Source organism: Pseudorca crassidens, chromosome X (genome assembly GCF_039906515.1).
Source record: "Pseudorca crassidens isolate mPseCra1 chromosome X, mPseCra1.hap1, whole genome shotgun sequence".
Lineage (NCBI taxonomy): Eukaryota > Metazoa > Chordata > Mammalia > Artiodactyla > Delphinidae > Pseudorca > Pseudorca crassidens.
Window position 1 is genome coordinate 67662064 of NC_090317.1, and position 24046 is coordinate 67686109.

At 46.5% G+C, this 24046-nt stretch overlaps 1 protein-coding gene across 1 annotated transcript; it reads right to left on the bottom strand.

The window, feature by feature from the left end:
• Positions 1–776: 776 nt before the first annotated feature.
• Positions 777–9866, bottom strand: FGF16 (fibroblast growth factor 16). Its single transcript, XM_067722464.1, has 3 exons — positions 9206–9866; positions 3093–3196; positions 777–1734 (listed from the first exon to the last, which is right to left on the bottom strand). The coding sequence occupies exons 1-3, from the start codon at positions 9477–9479 to the stop codon at positions 1489–1491; spliced, it is 624 nt and encodes a 207-aa protein (XP_067578565.1). The 5' UTR covers positions 9480–9866; the 3' UTR covers positions 777–1488.
• Positions 9867–24046: the final 14180 nt, after the last annotated feature.

Genomic DNA, 24046 nt, shown 5'->3' on the forward strand with positions numbered 1-24046 from the left:
TAAAACTTTCTTTATAGACAATTCAGATGCCAAAAGAATTCTTCTTGAAAACCATTCTTTTAGGGCACTAGATTTCAAACTTTATTGTGCATAGGAATCCTCTGGAAGGCTTGTTAACATGCAGATTGTTGGGCCCCACACCCAGTGATTCTGATTTGGCAGGTCTGGGGTACGACCTGATCTCTTACATTTCTAACAAGTGCTCAGATGATGCTGCTGGTGAAGAGACCATATACTCTAAGAACTGTTGCTCTCTAGGAGAAACACTGGCAGAGAATGGGGCTGGGGGTTTGGAGAGGGAGTGGGAGAACACCTCCAGAAGGGAAGCTGACTGGTTCAAAAAAAATCATTCTCCCTATTGATTGTTATTTTTTTTGAATCCCGTCATCTTCATATGTTAAGTAAGAAGCCACCAATTAGGGTTTCTGACCTTCAGGCTTTGGGCCCTAACCAAATCCCAAAGGAGGGTTTCTCTATGCTTAGTCCTAAGCACAAACGGGTGCTTCCATAAGGGCTGTTGGTCTGGGCCTTCCTGAAGCTTTGATTCACCACTAAAGTTAAAGTCATAGAACCAGAAGGAACTTCAGATAGGGCCCCTAGATAATGCTAATATTGTAGATAGTGGGTCACCTAGCCTAGGCAGTGTGATGCCAACATCAAGAGATTCTAATTAGTGAAAGAAGCTAACCAACCTTCTAATTCTAAGTGTACAAATGAATAGAATTAGACAGTGGTTACAATATAAAGACAATTTTATTGCCAATAAAAGCCTTTACTAACTCATTTATCCTGTTTCAGTAGGACCTTATTCTTTCTGATGAAAATCCAGTCATAGCATCTCTCATTAAAAATAAAATTATTTTGAAATAAATAAATATATAAAATAAATAGCATATACATTTCATAAATAGTTTGTCCTTATGCACAGTATCCATGCTTACATTTTAATATCATTTTCTTACAGCCTACCCCATCTCCCACTTCCAATGGCAGGGAAACTGCATGTCAGGACAGATGAGAAATCTGCAGAGCCAGTGCAGGGATGGCTTGCAGCAGGGCTGTAGCCCCAAGGATTTTCTTAATGAGACTTCTCCAAAGCTCTGTAGGTAGCATCTATGGCAGATTCCTTGGTCTTTCATTTACCCACTGTCAAGGTATTTGGGTAGATTGTGGGGCAAGACACCTCTGGCCCTTGGCGGGGACCCCATTCTTTCTTGTGCCACCTCAGGGGAAAGAACATGAGTAAAGAAAAAAGTATATACAAGATTCCCTCTAGACCTCCCCCTCCCCCCACATCCCTCCCCAAAATAACCCAACCTTGATATACACTTTGAACAACAAGGGAACAGCTGGATTGAGTTGAACAGTAAGTGCTTCTCTGTTATCTAAATTGATAGGAAAGAAGATTGAAAAGCTATGAATATAGTGCTTCCAGAGACAACTGTGGCCCCAGAGTATACAGGTCACAGAGGTCACACTAGGGGTCCGTTACCTATAGCGGAAAAGGTCTCTGGACATGGAGGGCAACTTAGAAGGATCTACTGGCCTGGGTAAAAAGTGAGTGAATTTCTGGTGTCGTTTAGTCCTGTATCCCTCCCGGGGTGAGCCGTCTTTATTCAGGGCCACATAATACTGTCTCTCCGAGTCCGAGTGTTTGTACAAGGTGGAGGCATAGGTGTTGTACCAGTTTTCTTCAAACTGTTCCCGGAAAACACATTCACGTGTGAGTTTCTTCTGTGAGGGTAAGAAAATAAAGCAGAGCCCATTATATGACTATTTCTCCCATCCCAGCTTGCTGGTGGAGAAACTAAAATAGTAATAGCACATTGATATTAGAATATTTCAGTCCTATCTCCCGGTATTCCTGAGGCATCTTCTTTCCAAACAGCACAAAACAGCCCTGTCGGTATCACTTTCACCCTCTTTTGTGAGCCACGCAAAAATGTTTCCAGTGATATTTTTTCTGAAGGCAGGAGACTGAAAGAGATGGGCTCACCTGGCACTTTGAGCCTGAGAATTTCTGCTATGGCTTCCCAATGTCCCGCTGGCACCCCTGAGTTTTCTCCCTATTTAGGGCTAATGATGTTCAAATCCACTGAGATTGCAGTCAACTATGTCAACTGACAGGCAAAGGCCTCAGATCTATATAAAGCTCCATGGGAGGTGAGCTGTGATCTCTCCTAATGAAGGGTCTCAGGCCTGTCAGTTGGAAAGCTCAGAAAAGATCTCCTTGAAAAGTTCCTCCAAATCTGGCTACTTCAAGCTGGCAGCTCCTGGGTCTCTTGCCTCTGTCCCTTCTCACACTTGATCCAACCACCATACTACTTGCTGGGGTTTTGCCGATACTGAGTGCTGGGGACAGGCCTATCTCTTAGGTGTCAGGGAAGAATGTGCTCTGATTTCATGGGGTGCAGGCAGCCAGAAAGTATGCTCTGTGACTCAAAAGCCAAAGCCAGGAGTTGGGATCCTCTGAAAGGGTTAAGATCAGCAAAGTCACCATTCCCCAGCTCTGGGCTGGCTTCCAAAATAGTGAACATGCACTGCAGCCAACCCAGTTCTAGCTGGGGACTTTAGGGCTGTCACCAGACCCTGGAACCCTCACTCTTCATTTGTTTGTTTATTTTGTTTGGCCTTTGGGATTCAGCTGAAGCAATCTGGACATCAAGGACTGTGTCGTTAATCTCAGAATCCTCAATCTGAAGGCCAGCTTTACCATTGCCTATTTTTGTGCCAGCCAGTTGGCTACTCCTCTGGGTACCCATCACAAATAAGATGTGCTCCTTGGGAGAGTTAATGCCCCAAACCCTTACCATCTACTGACAAACCAGTACAGCTTCCTATTATTATCAGATGAGCTGGCCCTCTAATGGAGAAGGTGAAAGCAAATGTACTACAGAAAAGCTTCTGTTTTGATGGAGGCTGAATGAGTGAAAGTGTTATGTAGCAAGTTCCTGGGCAGTCAAGAACTGACTAGAAGACACTAATCCTTTAAAGTTGACAAAAGTGCTTTCAAGTGCTAGATGAATGTTTTGCCTTACATTGTCCAAACACTTGTGGTAACAGCTTCCGAGGACAAAAAACCTTAAACTTACCGACCCATAGAGTTCTCCTCGCTCGTTCATTCCTAAATACAGGCCAGAGTCCACTCCCCGGATGCTGATCAGCCCCACAGCCAGGCTGATAAACTCCAGAATTCCTAGAGCAAAAAAGTGAATGCCATTTCCATCACTGATATCAAGCTAAGAGGAAACTGTTCAGGTGACATGAGCTACTAGTCCTTTATGCCCAACTGGAGGCCAGCTCTGTGTGCCTTTGGTGAATTACCTGATGAAACCATCTTTTGCAGCAAGAATGGAACCTCAGAGAAGACACTGAGTCTCTCTGGGCCTCGGCTTGTCCATATGTAAAATGGGGGACACAATCTCTGCCTCTATTCAACACTCTTAGGCATATTATAAGGAAAAGACCATGAGAAGCGTTTGGCTACAGAAGCTCCATAATTACAAGGTACTATTGCTGTTAAATACCACCGTTTCAAGAACTGGGAGGGCAGCTTTCAAAATGAAAGAATGTGGCCAGGTTTCTGTATCTTCCCAAAGTCACTTCCCTCCTCCCCAGAGCACACAGCATTACCTTGCTGTCCTCTAGGCTGAACTTGTTTTGCAGCCTCTTAGCTCCCATGTCCTTAAAGCCACATGAGGCTGTCAACTGCCTGTAACTGACTCTAACAAAGGCCACACCGGCCACTCACAAAGTTTGTTCCTCCAGCCTATGGCAGGAAGCAAAACTTGGCCTGGTGAGAGCTTTCTCCTCAAAAGTACTCTTGGCCAGTGCAGCCTCAGGCTTACCTCTTGAGGATTTTAAATTTATCTATGGCAAAGAGTTGGCAGGTAGTATTAGACTTGATACTGATGTGAGATGTTGCAGCTTTAAGGGAAAAGGGAAGATACTCAGAAATGTCCCTCTAGCTGACAAAGTTAGAGGTGAGGATTTGAAAAACTTTTCATTTACCCAGGAGCAGTACGGGGGAAAAAAGAAATTGACTACTAAGAGGGAAAAAAGAACCAGAACTGAAATCCTGGTGATACTGAAGACTTCACAGTTTTGTTCTAAGATAGCACATCTATTATTTGGATACAGATGTAATGGTCAACTAGATTTCTCTTTGATTTTCTCTAACCATGTTTTTCAACATACAGACCAAAACGTGATACTATTGACTCACACAGGCATCCAAAGGTATGAAATGAGCTCATATCTGGCTGTCTTTCTCATCCAAAAATGTAATTCTTAAGGGTAATAATATTCTATGTAATCTACACAGGGAGTGGGACTGATTCCTTAAAGATCACTTTAAAAAATTAAGTGGGCAATTGTGAAATCAGGTTCAGAACTCCAGTGGGAAGTCTCCTGAAGAGCCCCAGTGACTTGGGCTGGTGGGTGGGCAATCAGGTATGGAAGCTTTTAGGGCACACTCGGACCTATTTGGAGAATGTAACGCTCTTCTGCTGCCATTGTATAGAACACTCAGAACGTGGCCTTTGTCCTCTAGCATTGACATCCTCCAAGCTTTAGTCTCAGTCTGGTTGTTACTAACTCTTGTAGTACAAAAAAAGAGTTTTGGGAAAGGATATTGACACAAGATGGTAAGAGGGGAAGGGAAAATACCTGGTGCCAAGTAGGGCTTAAGCAGATACTGATTTAGTGGACCAAAACCTTTAGTTACACTGCACAGGTTCTGATTTTGGTTCTGCCCTGTTTAACATTTTAATAAATGACTTATAAAAGGACATAGGGGGACTGTTTACCCTAGTTCCAGAAGACATACAGCTGAGAGGGCGACAATAAAAATCCAAAGAGATTTCAAGAGAATGGAAAAATGGGCTGACTCCAACAAAATAAGCTTTAATTAGAATAAATGTAAAGTCCTGCACTTTGGTCCCCAAACCAGTTACCCAAGATATTTTGTGTTTGGGGTTTTGTTGGGGGAGGGCAAGCCTCAAGTACAGTATGAGTCAATCATACTCCTTATTTCATGGCCTATTATCATAATTGGTCTGCGTAAAGGCTTTTTTATTTATCTATCTCTTTCTTTTTATTTCCATAAGCTTCTCCCCCTCTCCTCCCCCCTTCAGGCAACCACGTATATTTTCTTGAAAACATGGACTGTTCTTTTGTGTTTTCATGCATTTTTACTAAATGCAAGTCTGCTCAGCTTTGGAATGGGGAGACGTGGCTTAGCAAAACATGCACAACAATGGAGTACAGAATTTGATTGAACAAGGTAACCTCAGTATGGCTGATTCACGAGATTATTAAAAAGCTAATGTGAAGCTAGTCATGTAAAAATTAAAAATTGCTAAAAGCTAATGTAAAAAAATAGAAAAAAAGAAAAAACACTAATGTGATCTAAGGCTGTATTGATCAAGATCTAGTAACTGGCATAAAGGAGGGGATTGCCCCATTCTGCTCTGCCTCAGATCACAAGAGTGCTGTTTTTAGTTCTACTGTGTTTAAAGAGGGCTATAGAAACACAGGAGGGTGTTCAAAGGAGAGTGGCCAGTATGGCCAGGAAACGAGAAGCCAGGTCATGATTCAGTTCTGGGTGCTAAACTTTGAGGGATACCAACCCGCTGAAGCCTTCTGTTCTTTGCTTAGGCAGCTTACTTCTGAGCTTCTGAGTCTTAGTTCCCTCATTCTCTATCTCATGTCTCTGACCACCCTGAGCTCATTAAGTAGCAGAGGGTAGCTTGTGATCTCACCATCCAAAACCTGGTATGAGAACAAATCATGCAACCCAAGAGGTGTGGCCATTTGAGTCACCACCATTTTTCTCCAGCTCTCTGTTAACCCTGATGCCAAAGGACAGATCATAGAGGAAGTCACTTGGGTTGTGTCCAGTAACAGGGGTCTCCAACAGCTGGAATCATCCCTGCCCAGCTGTCTTTGGGCATCATTTCCCTTTGCCAACTTTCCTATTAGCTGGATTCAAACTGTGGGAACCCAGTGGCACATGATGATGGAACAGATATTCCTAAACCTTCTCCTGAATTCCAGCCAGCATGAAGGGAGAGAGAAAACAAGCCATTTTTACATTTTCCCAACTACAGCTGGAGAGGGGTGTTAACAGCTAAACGTTGAAGCAAAGTATTAAGTAGACAAAGTTTGTCCTCAGTACTTTCACCCCCTTCAAAGCCCAGGACCTCCCTCTCCCCTGCCTCATTTGACCTGTCCACCTCAGGTTCTGGCCTGTGTTCGACAGTTTCCAGACTCTTCTCTTCTTACACCTTTTGCCCCATGGCTTCAGTGAAAACAGATCTGTTCTGGGTCCCACTGCTTCAGAACCTAGCTAGATGACTGGCCTAGTATGTCATTTAATCTGGCTCCATAACTCACCCGAATGCCCTCAGCCATCCTTTCAGCCTTTCAGGGCCAAGACAGTGCTGTTTTGGCACCTTGCCAAATAAGAACCATATCGCTCACAAACCAAAGCAGCTGCACGAGCCTGTTCCATCCCACCTGGCGGGAGGCCTCTCCTCCAGTCTGGCTCCCAAGCTCCGCTCTGCCAGCCCACAGGTGCCCCTCAGGAATGTCAGGATCCCTGTGAACCTTATGTAAATGCCACCAGCCAGCCAGGCGGAGATTGAAATACTCCTGGCGACTGATTGCAGAATGGGGGGGTGTGGGGGAGGGGTGTGGGGGAGGGGAGGGGGAGCATAGGCTGTGCCAACAGGTTATTATTTGGAGTCGAGGCTGCTCTTGGGCTCAGCCTGACTCATTCTGAACACATGGATTCCAGGGTAATCCTTGGGGGCCCTGCTCTCCAATTACAACAAATAGCTATTTACTTTACATGGCCTTTGGAGACTACCTCCTCCCCCCAAGCAGAAATCTATAATATTTTATATCTTAAGTCTGGCCTACTTTACCCTACTGGAATGTTGACTGCTAAAGCACTTATGGAATGTTAAAGTTTCGATTTATTGAATACCCTGGCTGATTAACTCAAATGTGGAGGGAGGAGAGAGTTAGCAAACTCAAAACGCCACCTCTTTCTCTGCCAAAAGCTAAACTGAGAAAGAGTAAATGTGTGCTTGCAAGTTGGCAGGGGACGTTACAAAGACACAGCTTTGACCAGTTATCATTTCCTTTACAGGAAATACACGGAACTGCCAGGAAGCCAGGGAAGGAGGAAAGGGAAAAGGTGATGCAGAGGTGGTCTCAGTCAGTATGTGTGTGTGTGCACATGCACTTAAGGCAAAACCCAAAATGAAACAGTTAAGCAGCAGTGAAAACACCCCTTCCTCCCGCCAGTTTTATTTCCTTTGGTTTCTCCTTAAACTTAACACCCTTAGCAGACCTGGGAGATGAAAAGAAATCAAGATGTGTCCTTAGGGAGGTAATTAAAGACCACTTATCCCAAGAGCCTATTACTGCTTTATGTTGACCTTGTAGGTTACTGGGCTTAGTTTAGGCACAGAATCAGACGAACACTTGTAGCTGCTGGGAGTCAAGCTCACAGTTTCTCCACCTCTGCTGCTCCCACCTCACATTTCTCCATCATTTCAGAATTTTTATTCTACATCTCAGGAATGAGCTACCCCAATATCTTTAGGCCATTTCTGGGAGTTTTGGGAGGCTCTGAGGCCAGGGTGGGAGTCCCATTCCTTCCGAAGAGGAACAAAAGGGGACTGCAAAGTCACTAGTGATGGAAGGGAAAGGAGCTAAGTTAACCCTCCCTCTCCCCTCACCCCACCCCACCTTGTCACCCTTTTGAGGACCTGCTGCAAATTTATACAGACACCTGCACCCCTCCATTACCCCCACCCCACACACAACCTACTGTACTCCAGCTCTCCAAGTGCATTTTTCCAAGATGACATAGACCTCATTAGGGTTCCTGCTTGCTCCCAGCAAGGAAGACCAGCCCTGGCCCCAAGTTGTTTGCTAGACTTAGCCTTGCCCAGGAACAGGCCTCTGCCCCTCTCCCCATCCACCCCAGGCTTTTTATGGTGCACTGGGGTGCAGCTCTAGCAAGGCACGGGGAATAGGAGGATAGGGAGGTTTGGGGGAAGTGAGGGAGGATGGGAAAAAGAAGGGAAGAGTATCACGCCTGATGGTAGGCAAAGCCTCTCACTGGCTTAGATGGTGTCTTTGACCCATAGGGTCCTTGGGAGGAAGCAGAGGGCATTGGGAGATGCGGGGACCCAAAGAAGGGTAGCTGTCACAGCATCAAAATAACAGTTTAGTAGAGGATAGGAAATTGAAACTGAAAATGGCCAAATTATTGAGGAGTGAACACATTTGCTTAGAAACCCAATGATCTCTGTCCCAGGTCAAGGTTTATACTAATTGTGTTCTGTATGTGAGACAGGCAGCTGTGCCCTTTGAACAATCTGCAGAGTGGCAGGCAGAGAAAATCCTGGATGGAGGCTGGGTGTCTTCTGCCCTGGGCCCAGAATACACCTGTTTTGGGGCCTGGGAGTGGGCCTAGAACGGTTTCCTCACTGAGGCAAGGAGTCCAGAGGTAGCTCCGGCAAAAGCTTCCCCAGGGCTTGTGCCCTTACACAGTAGCCACCGGGAGGCTTTCCTAGTTTCTCTAATACCCAGATCCCGCCGTGCTGTCTGGGTTGTACCTCAACACGGGCAGAGCAACACAGAGGTAGGCAGGTGCCACGGCTGCCGCGTCCCCGCGGGTCAAAATCGACTCGGGCGCGGACCGTCCACACGCCGTATCCACGGCCCACGAAGGCTCCAGCTTCAGGTAATCTGCCGCGACAACCCAGCTGCCCTGGAGGCTCAGCCTCACGCTGTAGCCACGGTCCCCGACCTCCTCGGCGGATGCTCCTACCCCTCTCCCAGCTCCACCTGCAGCGTCCAGGTCCCAGAACAATCCCCTAGCTCCCGGGGGAGGGAGGGTGGAGTGGGGAAAGGAGAAGCCGCACCTCAAGGCGCCCCCGCCTCCTCCCGAGAGTGTCTGAGGGTGTCAGGCGCCCCGACGCCGCTGCGCGGCTCAAGTCCGCACCGTCGCGTCCCGCCTGCCCCGCGTCCCCGTCGGCCTCCCGCCTCGAAGGGCTCAGACGGCGCCGAGCCGAGGGGCGGGGGGGGGGGGGGGCGGTCCGCGGGCCCCAAGCCGGAGCCTCGAGCCGTCGGCTCCCCAGTGCGCCGTCTGCTCGCCTCCCGTCCCTCCCGGCCGCGTCCTCACCGAAGCGGCTGTGGTCGTGGCGGGTGCCGTGCACCGTGCCGTTGGGGAAGATCTCCAGGTGGAAGCCGGTGCGGCAGTAGAGCTGGCGGCGTCGCAGGATCCCCTTCAAGTGGGCGAAGTCGGTGGGCGAGCCGCGCTGCAGCTTCCCTTCGATCTGGCCCAGGCGCTCGTTCAGGAAACCTGGGGAGTCAGCTAAAGGCACGTTCCCCAGAGACGAGGAGAAGCCGTGCAGATCCCAGTCCAAGGAAGAGAAGACCCCCCCCACCTCAGCCATGGCGGGGTGCGCGGGGCCGAGTCCGGGCCGTGGGGCGCGAACTGCCTCTCCCCGCCGCGGGCGCGGGCGACTCGGCGGCGCTCGCTTGCTAGCTCGCTCCGCGCTCTGCCGAGCTGCAGTCGACGTCTGTTCTTGTCCAAGGAACTTCTCAGCGGCGGGGAGCGTGGGGCAGCGCGCTCCTGACCTTGCGCTCAGTCAAAGTGCCGCTTCCCCTCCGCATCCATCTCCCCAGGCCTCTCATAGCTGGCTTCGTCGAGCTATCAGATGCAAACGGCACTTTATATACATACCCACTCCCCTTACATTGACATATTGGATATTTAAATACAAGCCACACCTCAATGGCATCCCCTCGGAGATTGGTGTGTGGGTTCTTTTTTTTTTTTTTTCCTCCTCGTATCCTTTTGGCTCTTTTTAGGAGAGGGGGGTGGAGTGGGAGAGAGCGAGCGAGCTTCACTCCCTCTTTTATTATGAAAAAATGGCAGGAAAAAGCTACACATTGCAGTGAGGCATAACTGCTTTTGGCAGGTTTTTCTGAAACTGCTGATGAAATAACGGAGCCCAGTGCGTGGAGGCTGTTGGCGTCCACTGCCACTCAGGCCTGTTGCGCTGGGGCAGCACCCACCTCCCACGCGGCCTGCGGCTGCTCGCCTTTAGAAAGTGGCGTGAGACCCGGGCTGGGGGGTTCACGCGTTCGTGAGCCTCTCTTGTTCCCCGGCCGGTCGGAGGCTGCAGAAGGGGCGCCTGGCCTGGGTCAGTGACTCCCTGGTTTCTTTGTTCTGTTGCCCCCTAGTCCCACTCCCCACCTGTAGGTCGGCAGGGGGCTGAGGAAGTGAAGAATTCGGAAACGCATGCAGTTGCAAAGCGTGGGATTGGGGGTGTTGGTGGTTCCTGTAGGCACCCAGGCTGGGAGCCTTAAGGGGCCTTAAGGGGCCTGGGAGGAGCGGGAAGCCCCACGGAGGAAAGAAGGCATTTTTTTAAAAAGGGACGTTACAGCTTAGGAAAAGGAGGGGGGGAGTAAGAAATAGAAAGCGATCTTTTTGAAAAATGATCTCCTCTGGCTTTCTGGGCGCGCTTTTACTAGGCTCTCGAGAGCAAGCTTGATGAGACCATTGGAAGTCTGGTGGGGGGTTTTCCCCACCTCTTTTCTTGTTGGAAACAGGTGTTTCCTCGCTCTGTCCTGTGCCCTCCTCGGAGATAGTCTATCAGGAAGAGCGGCAGTTGGGGCGGGAACTGGAGGCAGCCAGGGCAACGGGCAGCGTTGAGAAGACCTGGGGAGCAGGTGCCCGGCCTGCCCCGCGCCCCGCGCCCCTAGCCGGCACCAGAACCCTGGGGCCTCTCTCGGGGCCTCGCGCTCAGCGTCCTGCTCGCCTGCCTATTAAACTACGTTGTCTGCAGTTTGCACCCCCATGGGGGCTCTGGCTACCTTCCCTGGCTCCGGCTCCATCAGGAGAAACTGAAAGAGCGAGCACCCCATCCCCGCCACTCCTTTGCAGCGCCTCCTGCTGGAGAACCCGTGTCTCGCGGCGAGTTGGAATTCAGTCTCCAGGAGAGGAGAAAACTGACTCAGCTCAATTCAGTTAGTACAATTTGAGGTCCTGCTCCTCAGCTCACACGGGCACCCTGTGCTCAGTCTCCAGAACTGTAGCAATTCTTGGTTTGGAACATCGTGGCTTGGTTCTGGTGTGCCTCCCTAGCTCAGACAGAACCTCCAGAGCCAAGCACAAGGTCTGGCACGTGGTAGGTGCTCAGAAATCATCTTCTGGTGTGCACCCAGTAGTGGGGAACACAGATGCAAGTAATCTTCCGACTCTACAGGACAGAAATGCAAAAGATGGCGTCTGTATTGGAGTATTTACGGATGAAATGGCAGGCTATCAACGATTTGCTTTAAAATAATCTAGAGTGAGAAAGCAGGAGGAATGGAGGTTTAGATGAGATAATAACATTGTTCATGTTACTAATTATTGAAGCTGGGTGATGGGTACATGGGTGTTCATTATATATGTCCTCTAATCTCTCTATAAACACACAAACGTGAAATTTCCATAATAAAAGCTTTAAAAAATGGGACTGACATGAAACAACAAAGAAATCCTTCTTTCCTTCTTCATTCTTCCCTTCAAAGAGTTTGTGGATTTAGTGAGGAGGTGGGGAAGGTGGAGCAGAGGTTAAGCTAAGTGTATAAATGACTAGAATGCAGGCAGTTTAAGGTGCATAGTACTGTGTGGATTCAGAAAGCACAGAGAAGGTTGATCTGGGGGTTTAGAGCCGGGTTCTGGACCAAAGTGGCCTTTGTGATGGATGGGCCTTGAAGGGAAGATGGGGAAGATCTTGCAAATTCAGATGGGCCACTTCCAGGAAGGGGAAAATAGTAATGAAGCAAGTGGAAAAATTTTAATTGGTAAAGACTAATTCCTGGGGGTTTTGGTGAATGTCAAATGAAATAATGTTGATGAAACTGCTTTGAGAAGTATGTGATGTGAAGGAGTTAGATGTCTCTATGATTATATAAATTACACATTGATAATGGTCAAAGCCCATTTCTTCAACAGTCACTTCAGGGAATTTCTACATTCTTTGTCCCCCAATATTCCCAAAGTCACCAATTGCAGTTGCATATCTGGAGTCCTACTTGTCCAAATGTTAGAGATATAAGCATCCCATTGCCCTTCTTGGGTTCTTTTTATTTTCATTTTTTTAAACATCTTTGTTGGAGTACAATTGGTTTACAATGGTGTGTCAGTTTCTGCTTTATAACAAAGTGAATCAGCTATACATATACATATATCCCCATATCTCCTCCCTCTTGCATCTCCCTCTTTTGAGATTAAGCTGACTGATAATTCTGTTTAAGTAATGTTTCCATGAAGTATCCCAATTGACAGAGCACTTTCATGAAAGTTATTTAATTTTCACAACCTTGTGGAGTAGGCGGTACCATTATCCCTATTTTAGAGGTGAAGTTAAGTGACTAGCACAGAATCATATAGCTAATAAGGAGCAGAGTTGTCATTTAATCTCAGCTCCACTGGGGGCAATTTACTCTCAATTTATGGGCCTTGGGATTATGCAAAGATTGGCATGTGAAGGACAGTGAGATTTCAGAATATTTTTGTTTATCGAATATCCTCAGCAGGACACAACCCCAGGGCAGCATTGTGCTGGATGCATGGGATGAGAGGAAAATGTACATAAAAAAAGAAGCGACCCTCTCTGGATTCGGGATGTCACTTGTAAAGTGAGGATAACTGTACCCCTTCACAGTGGTATTACGAAGATGAAATAAAATAACTGTCCCCGATGCAGGGGACACGGGTTCGGGCCCTGGTCCAGGAAGATCCCACATGCTGTGGAACGGCTGGGCCTGTGAGCCATGGCCGCTGAGCCTGCGCGTCCGGAGCCTGTGCTCCGCAATGGGAGAGGCCACAACAGTGAGAGGCCCGTGTACCGCAAAAAAAAAGAGAAAAAAACTGATGGAAAGTGCCCAGCATTCTGTCCAGCACACGGAAGATAACAACAAATCTGAGGTTCCGTCCTCCTTTCCCAATATCTCACAGGGCTAATGTGAAAAATTAAGCAACCTATGTGGAAAGGACATTGAAAAATAAAACTCCATTAAAAAAAATGGGAGTTCTGACTCAGGCTGTAAGTGACCAGAGGCTGAGGGCAGCCTGCTTTTGATCTGTTCCTTGAGGAAGGAGATGGTGAAGCTAATACTGCTGATGCTCACCTCTCCCTCCCCCTGCCGCAACAGTACACCTCGGAGAGGGGAAAAGATGTCTGGAATTGTTGCTCCGCCCGGTTCTTCAGCTTATAAATGTTTTTTCCTTCCTAATACATTTTCCCTGATAACGGACAGCAGGAGCTGTATTGCTTGGCAAATCCAGCAGGAAGTGCAGTTAACTCCATCACTTGCTCCAGTTTATTTAGTACTTACTTTGGGTTAAGCATTGCCCTGGGCGCTTTACGTGCATTATCTCCCTAAGCCTTATAAAAACTCTAAGGAAGAGTTTTGTTTTGTTTTTTGTTTTTTGGCCACACCATGCGGCTTGTGGGATCTTAGTTCCCCAAGGGATTGAACCCGGGCCCTCGGCAGTGAAAGCGTGGAGTCCTAACCATTGGACCACCAGGGAATTCTCTAAGGCAGTGGTCCCCAATTTTTTGGGCACCAGGGACCGGTTTCGTGGAAGACAATTTTTCCACAGACCGGGCGGGGGTGGGGAGAGATGGTTTCGGGATGATTCAAGTGCATTACATTTATTGTGCACTTTATTTTTATTATTATTATTACACTGTAATATATACTGAAATAATTATACAACTCACCATAATGCAGAATCAGTGGGAGCCCTGAGCTTGTTTTCCTGCAACTAGATGGTCCCATCTGGGGGTGATGGGAGACAGTGACACCCGAGGTGTGTTGCTTATGTCCAGTCTGTTCCGTGGTTTTGGTTGCTGTCACTGCAGAAAACCCTGCTTCACAAAGATAGGATGCTGGAAATGGAAGCAGGCTTTTCACTGCTTTTGCGGCAATCTCGGGATATTCCGCCTTGACTTTAATCCAGAATGTATGGAGAATTGAAGTTGCCTCAAACATACTTTTAAGGCCACCGTCATTTGCGATCTCAAGCAGTTGATCCTCTTCTAGCATGGACAAAGTTGATTCACCCGGCTTATTCACAAATGGGTTGCGGACCCATTCCTTCCCAGTTCGGGGGTCTTTTGTTGTTGGGAAGTAATGCTCAAACTCTTTTGAAAGCTGAGATGATAGGTGATCATGCACCAGCTGGGAGAAAGAAGGCCCTGGCTCAGTCTCTTTCGAAATCTCTGCTCATGTTTGAAACATGTCAGAAATCCCAGTGTTCACTTGTTGCCCCCATAATTCCAGTTTGGCTTGGAATGCAGCCACTTTATCTGCCCACTTGAACACAGTTGTCATTCTCCCCTGAAGTGACAGATTGAGTTCGTTGAGCAGATTGAATATGTCACACGAGTAAGCAAATTTTGCGACCCATTCTGTGTCACTGAAATGTGCTGCCAGTGGTGACTGTTTTTTTAAAAGAAATCTCTGGAGCGGCTCTCATAACTCAAAAACTCTGGCCAGTGATCTACCTTTAGAAAGCAATCTCACTTCTGTGTAAAAGAGAACACGTGTGTGCTCTTATATGTCCATCTCCTCACAGAGCTGCGCAAACAGAGGTGAGTTAAGAGCATGTACTTTAATGTGGTTAATAATTTTAATCACATCCTGCAAAACGTTAAGTTCAGGTGACATTTTTCATCTAGCCAGCATTTCTCTATGGATGACACAGTGCGTAGACTCACATTCAGAAGAGACCTCTTTGACCCGAGTAGTGAAACCAGAAAGCCGTCCAGTCATGGCAGCTGCTCCGTCCGTGCGTATACTGACACAAAATGACAAATTCAGTTTTCCTGATATGTAATCATTCAAAGACTTGAATAGTTCTCCAGCTGTGGTGTTGGTTGGCAACAAAAGTGCACATAACATATCCGCATGCACATCCTCCTGAAAAATATATCACACAAACAAGCATTGTTGCCTTGTTGTCAACATCAGTAGACTAGTCAACCTGGATTGCGTACCACGGTGAGTCATTAATCCTCTCTAACAATTGTGCCTCAGTATCCTCTGCTATTTCATCAATTCGTCTAGTTATGGTGCTAGCCGAAAGAGGAACACGTGCCACCTTTTGAACTGTAGCCTCTTCTAAAAGTTCACGACAAAAGTCCTTAGCAGCAGGCAGGATCAACTCTTCACCAATAGTAAAGGACTTCCTAGCTTTAGCAATGTGGTTAGCCACTAAGAATGATGCTCTCAGAGCAGACACATTTGATGAAGTCGTGGCCTTCAATAATTGCTTCTGTTCTTTGTGTTTTTTCTTTGGAAAAACTCCAAAGGCTTGTCTTTTAATGCAGGGTTCTTGGTCTCACATTATACAAAGTGGGCTTGGAGAATGTGAATCACCTGTTGCAACGGACCCGTAATTTAAGTAGAACTCTTCGTATTTTCTTTTAAATGCAGCTTTCCTTTTGTTGGCAGTCTTAGAGTCTTCTGCTGTCTCATCATTTGGTCTTTCCCCCTTTTCAAAGAATCTCTCCAGCGACGTCTATTTTTTACTCATTTTGGCTAGGGTTAGCTTGTGGGCTTACCAAGACTGTGACTGAGACAAGCACGCAGTGCGGGAAAGAGGCGCGGACGGAAGTGGTAAATAAAATAATGGGCGGGCCACGCGCGGACTAAATTTCTTTTTTTAAACAGCTTTATTGGAGTATAATTTCTTTACAATGCTGTGTTAGCTTCTGCTCTATAACAAAGTAAATCAGCTATACACATACATATATCCCCGTATCTCCTCCCTCTTGCGTCTCCCTCCCACCCTCCCTATCGCACCCCTCTAGGTGGTCACAAAGCACAGAGCTGATATCCCGGTGCTATGCAGCTGCTTCCCACTAGCTATCTATTTTACATTTGGTAGTGTATATATGCCCATGCTACTCTCTCACTTCGTCCCAGCTTACCCTTCCCCCTCCCCGGGTCCTCAAGTCCATTCTCTACATCTGGGTCTTTATTCCTCCTGCCCCTAGGTTTATTAGAAAAATGTTTTTTTTTTAGATTCCATATATATGTGCTAGCATAGGGTATTTATTTTACTCTTTCTGACTTCACTCTGTATGACAGACTTTAGGTCCATCCACCTCACTACAAATAACTCAATTTCGTTTCTTTTTCTGGCTGAGTAATATTCCATTGTATATATGTGCCACATCTTCTTTATCCATTCATCTGTCGATGGACGCTTAGGTGGCTCCCATGTCCTGGCTATTGTAAATAGAGCTGCAATGAACATTGTGGTACATGACTCTTTTTGAATTATGGTTTTCTCAGGGTATATGCCCAATAGTGGGATTGCTGGGTCATATGGTCGTTCTATTTTTAGTTTTTTAAGGAACCTCCATATTGTTCTCCATAGTGACTGTATCAATTTACATTCCCACCAACAGCGCAAGAGGGTTCCTTTTCTCCACACCCTCTCCAGCATTTATTGTTTCTAGATTTTTTTTTAACATCTTTATTGGGGTATAATTGCTTTAAAATGGTGTGTTAGTTTCTGCTTTATAACAAAGTGAATCAGTCATACATAAACATATGTTCCCATATGTCTTCCCTCTTGCGGCTCCCTCCCTCCCACCCTCCCTATCCCACCCCTCCAGGCTGTCACAAAGCACCGAGCCAATATCCCTGTGCCATGCGGCTGCTTCCCACTAGCTATCTACCTTACTATGTTTGTTAGTGTGTATATGTCCATGACTCTCTCTCGCCCTGTCACAGCTCACCCTTCTCCCTCCCCATAACCTCAAGTCCGTTCTCTAGGAGGTCTGCGTCTTTATTCCTGCCTTACCCCTAGGTTCTTCATGACATTTTTTTTCTTAAATTCCATATATATGTGTTAGCATACGGTATTTGTCTTTTTCTTTCTGACTTACTTCACTCTGTATGACAGACTCTAGGTCTATCCACCTCATTACAAATAGCTTAATTTCGTTTCCTTTTATGGCTGAGTAATATTCCATTGTATATATGTGCCACATCTTCTTTATCCATTCATCCGATGATGGGCACTTAGGTTGTTTCCATCTCCAGGCTATTGTAAATAGAGCTGCAATGAACATTTTGGTACATGACTCTTTTTGAATTTTGGTTTTCTCAGGGTATATGCCCAGTAGTGGGATTGCTGGGTCATATGGTAGTTTTATTTGTAGTTTTTTAAGGAACCTCCATACTGTTCTCCATAGTGGCGGAACCAATTCACATTCCCACCAGCAGTGCAAGAGGGTTCCCTTTTCTCCACACCCTCTCCAGCATTTATTGTTTCTAGATTTTTTGATGATGGCCATTCTGACTGGTGTGAGGTGATACCTCATTGAATTTTGATTTGCATTTCTCTAATGATTAGTGATGTTGAGCATCCTTTCATGTGTTTGTTGGCAATCTGTATATCTTTTTTTGGAGAAATGTCTGTTTAGTTCTTCTGCCCATTTTTGGATTGGGTTGTTTGTTTTTTGATATTGAGCTGCATTTGCTTCTTGCAAATTTTGGAGATTAGTCCTTTGTCAGTTGCTTCGTTTGCAAATATTTTCTCCCATTCTGAGGGTTGTCTTTTTTTTTTTTTTTGCGGTACACGGGCCTCTCACTGTTGTGGCCTCTCCCGCTGTGGAGCACAGGCTGCGGACGCGCAGACTCAGCGGCCATGGCTCACGGGCCCAGCCGCTCCGTGGCATGTGGGATCTTCCCGGACCGGGGCACGAACCTGTGTCCCCTGCATTGGCAGGGAGACTCTCAACCACTGCGCCACCAGGGAAGCCCTGAGGGTTGTCTTTTCATCTTGTTTATGGTTTCCTTTGTTGTGCAAAAGCTTTTAAGTTTCATTAGGTCCCATTTGTTTATTTTTGTTTTTATTTCCATTTCTCTAGGAGGTGGTTCAAAAAGGATCTTGCTGTGATTTATGTCAAAGAGTGTTCTGCCTATGTTTTCCTCTAAGAGTTTTATAGTATCCAACCTTATATTTAGGTCTTTAATCCATTTTGAGTTTATTTTTGTGTATGGTGTTAGGAAGTGTTCTAATTTCATTGTTTTACATGTAGCTGGCACGGACTAAATTAAGTGTTGGATTCTGACTTAAAGGCTGCCACCAGATGCAGCTGTATAATTGAAGTACATCAACTCACTTGCCACTATAAATGCTGCCACCAGATGCAGCTTAATTGTCACTTGCTACTCACTGATAGGGTTTTGATATGAGTCTGCAAGCAATTGATTTATTATGGTCTCTGTGCAGTCAAACCTCTCTGCTAATGTTAACGTGTATTTGCAGCCACTCCCCAGCACTAGCATCACTGCCTCAGCTCCACCTCAGATCATCAGGCATTAGATTCCCATAAGGAGCGCGCAACCTAGATCCCTACTCTGCAGTTCACAGTAGGGCCCGCGCTCCTATGAGAGTCTAATGCCGCCTCTAATCTGACAGGAGGCGGAGCTCAAGCAGTAATGCGAGCAATGGGGAGTGGCTGTAAATACAAATGAAGCTTCACTCACTCGTCTACCGCTCACCTCCTGCTGTGCAGTCCAGTTCTTAACGGGCCACGGACCAGTACCATTTGGGGACACCTGCTCTAAGGAGTAGTTTTCTTCCCATTTTGCAGAGGAGGAAACTGAGGCCCAGAGATATTCAATAACTAGTAGCAGAGGTAGGACCTCTGATCTTAAGGGATAAATTTTTGATCTTAAGTTCGAACCTAACCATGACACTACACTGCCTCAATCTATTTACTTCAAAAAGAATTTGTATTTCTTCTTTGTCTTTTGTTCCTGTCTCCCCTCTCCTTCTTTCCTTGTAGGCAGTAGTATAATGCAGCAGTTGCACATTCCATCTCCGGTGTCAGACAACCTGGGTTCAAATCCCAGCTTAAAGCCATTCTAGGTGTTGGAGCCTCAGTTTCCTCTTCTGTACAATGCAATGATGATGGTCCTCATAACCTCATAGAGATGCTATGAGGTTTAAGTGAAATAATATACAGAATATACTTAAAACTGTGCCTGGCACATATTAAGTGGTCATTGTTCTTAATATTATTTACATCCTATCTGGCCCCAGTCATATTTCCTCCCCAGGTTCCCTCAAACTATGCTCATATTTTCCTAAGGGAGAAATGAACTGGATGAGAACACTGGCCTAGTCACCCCAAAGCAATCAATTCCAATCCTATTACTCTTTCTGTATGATATTGGGCCAGTCTTGTTCTCTCTGGGTTTTAGAAGGCCTGTCTCAGAAATGGGGTCACCAAACTGTCACCTCTGTGTGGGCAAGCAGGGAGTGAGGGAGTGGAGGTCTGGGAGAAACAGGAAATTGCTCACCTGTAGAGTTTCATTTATTGAGCATCCTAAGTACCAGGCATTATCTGATTGCCTTACATTTAACTCACATCACACCCCCACAAGGTAGATATTATCATTCCGATTTTTAACAGATGACAAAACTGAGGGCTTGAGAGGTTAAGTAACTTGCTTAAGGTCACACAGCTTGTATATGGTGGGGCTAAAATTCAAACCTGGAGAGTAACTCCAGAGACCATGCTGTTGGTCACTACACTACTCTGAAGAGCGTTGGGGCCTTGTTCAAAAGAGAAAGTATTATATCATGACACAATCCTCTTCTGGACAGGGAAAACCCAGGTTAAAAGAGCAATACCACTCCCACTCCCCGCCCAGGTGATTTGTAGCTAGAGTTTGCGAAATCTGCAAAAAGTCAGACCACCTTCCAATCTCCCCACCCCCGACTCTAGGGCCCAGAGAGGAAAGGCAATCTCTTTGGTTTGAATGAGCCCCCTTCTTACCTTTCCGGTCAGTCTCCTGCAGTGACACTGAGCCACAAGTCTCCTTTGTCTCTGCTGTCATTCTTCTCTGGGCCTACCTGTAATGGGGGTGGGTAATGGACCATTTATTCTGGCTGTAACTTGCCATTAGTCGGCAGGTGATGACATCTTTGTGAAATGATCTGTTAGTTCTCTGAGAAGAATGGGACACTGTGGAATGTGGCTCTAACCCTGGCAATCTGGGTCACTTCTCAACCTGGTGTATGTGACTGTGAATGTGGGTACAATTGTGGCTGTGTGTGTCTGGGGCTGGGTGTTGGGGGAGAAATATGGACAGAGAGCATGACTGTACTGGTTTTCTCAATACAAATGTGTGCTTATGTTTGTGTTTGTGACTGGATGCAGAAGAGTTTGCATGTCTGTGTAACAGCAAGAGTTGTGGGTTTACGGTGTGAATAAGTGGATTTAAGTATGTGAATCTACCGGCAGCCTCTGCTAATTTGCACGAAGATATATGATGGCTGTGAAGCTGAGCTCATTTGAATCTAAAGTCATTTCCTTTTTTTTTTTGCGGTACGCGGGCCTCTCACTGTTGTGGCCTCTCCCGTTGCAGAGCACAGGCTCTGGATGCACAGGCTCAGCGACCATGGCTCACGGGCCCAGCCGCTCCGTGGCATGTGGGATCTTCCCGGACCGGGGCACGAACCCGTGTCCCCTGCATCAGCAGGCGGACTCTCAACCACTGCGCCACCAGGGAAGCCCCCCCTTTTTTTAAACCCAAGGTGATTGTTTTGGTCGCACAGCCTGAGGGCACATTCACATCAGGAGATAGGAAAACCAGTTGGGGGACTCCTCTGAGGGCCCAGTTTCCTTGGAGCCTTGTTGAGGTGGCCTTATAGAGTCTCTTTCTTACATAAACCAAGGAACAAAACAGAGTCTTAAGATCAGATCTTTGCTTCCTGGCCTCTGATTTGCAGGACCTCCTCCCTGCTTTTCCTCTTTCTCCCTAAAGCTATGGACTTCATCTTGTTTCTGCGAGGGATTTGAATCTCATCAGTTACACTCTGATTTCTGGGAAATGGAGCATTATTCACTGCATTTGAAGATTTAGAAAGGGACTAACAGTTCTGTCCTGCTCTCAGAGCTGCTGGTGCCACAAGCACAGGTTACAGAACCCTTGGCAAATTAAAAAAAAATGTTGAAGGGTACAAAGCATGGAACAGAGTTAGCAAGGAAGTGTAGTTCAGTCAATAGTCACCTGAGCAAGTCACTAAGGAGAAATGTACATTCCGAGGGGGTGGATTGTGGTCCTAGCTCTAGCTCAACTCACTGTCTGGGGCTTTGGCCAGATTATTTCTCATCTGTGGGCCTCCGTTTTCCTAAGTATGAAAAGAGGGAGCTGGACTAGATCCGTCTTCTCAAACTTTTGTTTATTTCTTAACTGAAGTAACCCTAATGGCAGAGGAGCATGGGTGGAGGAGGGGGGTGGATGGGGGTAATCCAAAGCAGCCTACTGCAAGGTCAAAGTGAGCTTGAAGTGTCATGTTTTATCCTAAAAATGTGTTCAAAATTTGCATTCCCTTCCATGATATAGCCATATTTGTTTTGATAAAGAAATGTTTTTTTTTTTTAGAAGATGTTGGGGGTAGGAGTTTACTAATTTTATTTATTTATTTTTGCTGTGTTGGGTCTTTGTTTCTGTGCGAGGGCTTTCTCTAGTTGTGGCAAGCGGGGGCCACTCTTCATCGTGGTGTGCGGGCCTCTCACTATCGCGGCCTCTCTTGTTGTGGAGCACAGGCTCCAGACGTGCAGGCTCAGTAGTTTTGGCTCACGGGCCTAGTTGCTCCGCGGCATGTGGGATCCTCCCAGACCAGGGCTCGAACCCGTGTCCCCTGCATCAGCAGGCAGATTCTCAACCACTGTGCCACCAGGGAAGTCCGATAAAGAAATTTTTAAAATTTCTTATACTGAAGTAAAATTGACACTCTAAGAACATGCCATGTTTATCCTGTGACTCTGTGGACCCCCTTGGCACACTGCCATGGATCCCCAGGGGTATGCACACTCTGGTTTAAAAGTTTGGAAGTAAATGATTAAGATTCCTTTCCGCTCTAACACTCTGGCTCAATGACCTGGGAATACCTGTGGTGTCTTTTGTAACTGCTCCCCAGGATGCTAGAGAGTTTTTTTTTTTTAATGGCTCCATCTGAGCACTCCATTTTCTAGACAGTTATGCAAAAGGAATGGAAACCTCTGATTTTTTTTTTTAATTTATTTATTTATGGCTGTGTTGGGTCTTCGTTTCTGTGCGAGGGCTTTCTCCTGTTGTGGCAAGCGGGGGCCACTCTTCATCGCGGTGCACGGGCCTCTCATTATCGCGGCCTCTCTTGTTGCGGAGCACAGGCTCCAGACGCGCAGGCTCAGTAGTTGTGGCTCACGGGCCTAGTTGCTCCGCGGCATGTGGGATCCTCCCAGACCAGGGCTCGAACCCGTGTCCCCTGCATTGGCAGGCAGATTCTCAACCACTGCGCCACCAGGGAAGCCCTGAAACCTCTGATTTTGTTTCTAGAACAAGCATCTCCAATATGTCTTTGCTGAGCCCCAAGTACAGGCTCAGGCTTATGCTAAGTTGTCCTGGGGATTCTTATGGCACTACTGTGGCGCTTAATCTAGCTTCCATGAAGCAATAGGGGTTAAGAGTTTGGTGAGTTAAGTAGTAAACTGTGGGCTGTGGATTTTAAGTGCGGCAAGAGTTTGAGAAGTAGAACATAGATATGCTTCCTGGAGGAGGTGATAGGATGATAGTTCAGGTAAATGGAGTAGAGGGAGAGGGACAATCCAGCTGGGAGGAGGGCAAGAGTAAAGGTCTGGAGGCTGTCAGGATCATGGCCTGCTTAGGTTGGGGCCAGAGTCTTGCTCAGTGGCAGGAGACACAGAAAGCTGAAATGGGGTCTTTCTCCCCCTGGGCATGAATTATTAGCTACTTATCAGTTCACTGTCTTCTTTTTAAGGAGGTTGTGACTAGGGCTGATCCCCTCTCCTGCAGGGAGTAGGAAATCCCTGGAAAAAACCAAAACAACCTTCCAAAAGGGATTTGGGGGAGAGAGTGGAGGATAAAAAGATATCTACATGACCTCATATACTATCATCCAATCCAATCTGTGATTAGATGTATGCTTATTCTGTAAGCCATTTGATTTCTATTCTTTGGGGTGCATGTTATTTCCTCTGGTTTTCTTTAATTTACTGGTAAAAATTCCCTTCAAGGGAGGCTGGATAGTACAGCGCATGTGGCTCAGGGCAGCCTAGGGCGCAGGGGAGCTCCCAGCCCCTGTCTGCACCACCTCAGAGCAGAGTGTGAGGGCCAGAGTGAAGGAACCTGCCTAGGACCTGCTGGTGGCTGGGGTTGGTGATGCCAGCATTGCCTCAGAGCCTAAGGAGAAACACACCCAAGGGGAGCAGAGTTGGTGACAAGGGGAGGTTTCAACAATAGGCCCAGGTAGAACGAGGTTGTAGGCCAGTGGTCACAGGACCAGGGAGCCAGGCAACAGGCAGTCACAGGTGGCCCTGAAGGGGGCACAGCCAGCATCCTGGGAGCCTGGTGGCGGGGTTCAGATAAGGTCTAGGGAGCAAGCTGGTGTCAAGCAAGTGCAGTTGCAAGTGTCAGGGACACATTACCAATAGGTTACAAATCCAGAAAAAGTAAAAATATTAACGTGACTAACAGAATTAAGGAGGTGAAGGAAGAGAAAATAAGCAGAAATGAATAAGTGCTGATTTTTTTAAAATATTGAGGCATGATTGACATACAAAAACCTGTACATATGTAAATATATACAACTTTGGTGTGTTTGGGGATAAATATATACCCATGAAACCATCACTACAATCTATGCAATAAACCTATCCATCGCCTGCAAAAGTGTCTTCCTATCCTCTTGATTTCTTTATTATTATTGCTATTATTTTTTTGTCATAGGAACACTTAACATAAGATCTACTCTCTTAACAGAATTTTAAGTATACAATATAGTATTATTAACCATAGGTGCTACCCTGTAGAGTAGCTCTCTAGGACTTATTCATCTAGCATAACTGAATGTGGAGTCCTTAATCTTTCCTACCAGGGAGCCGATTTATAACATCTAAAATTGAAATGTATAAATTTAAAA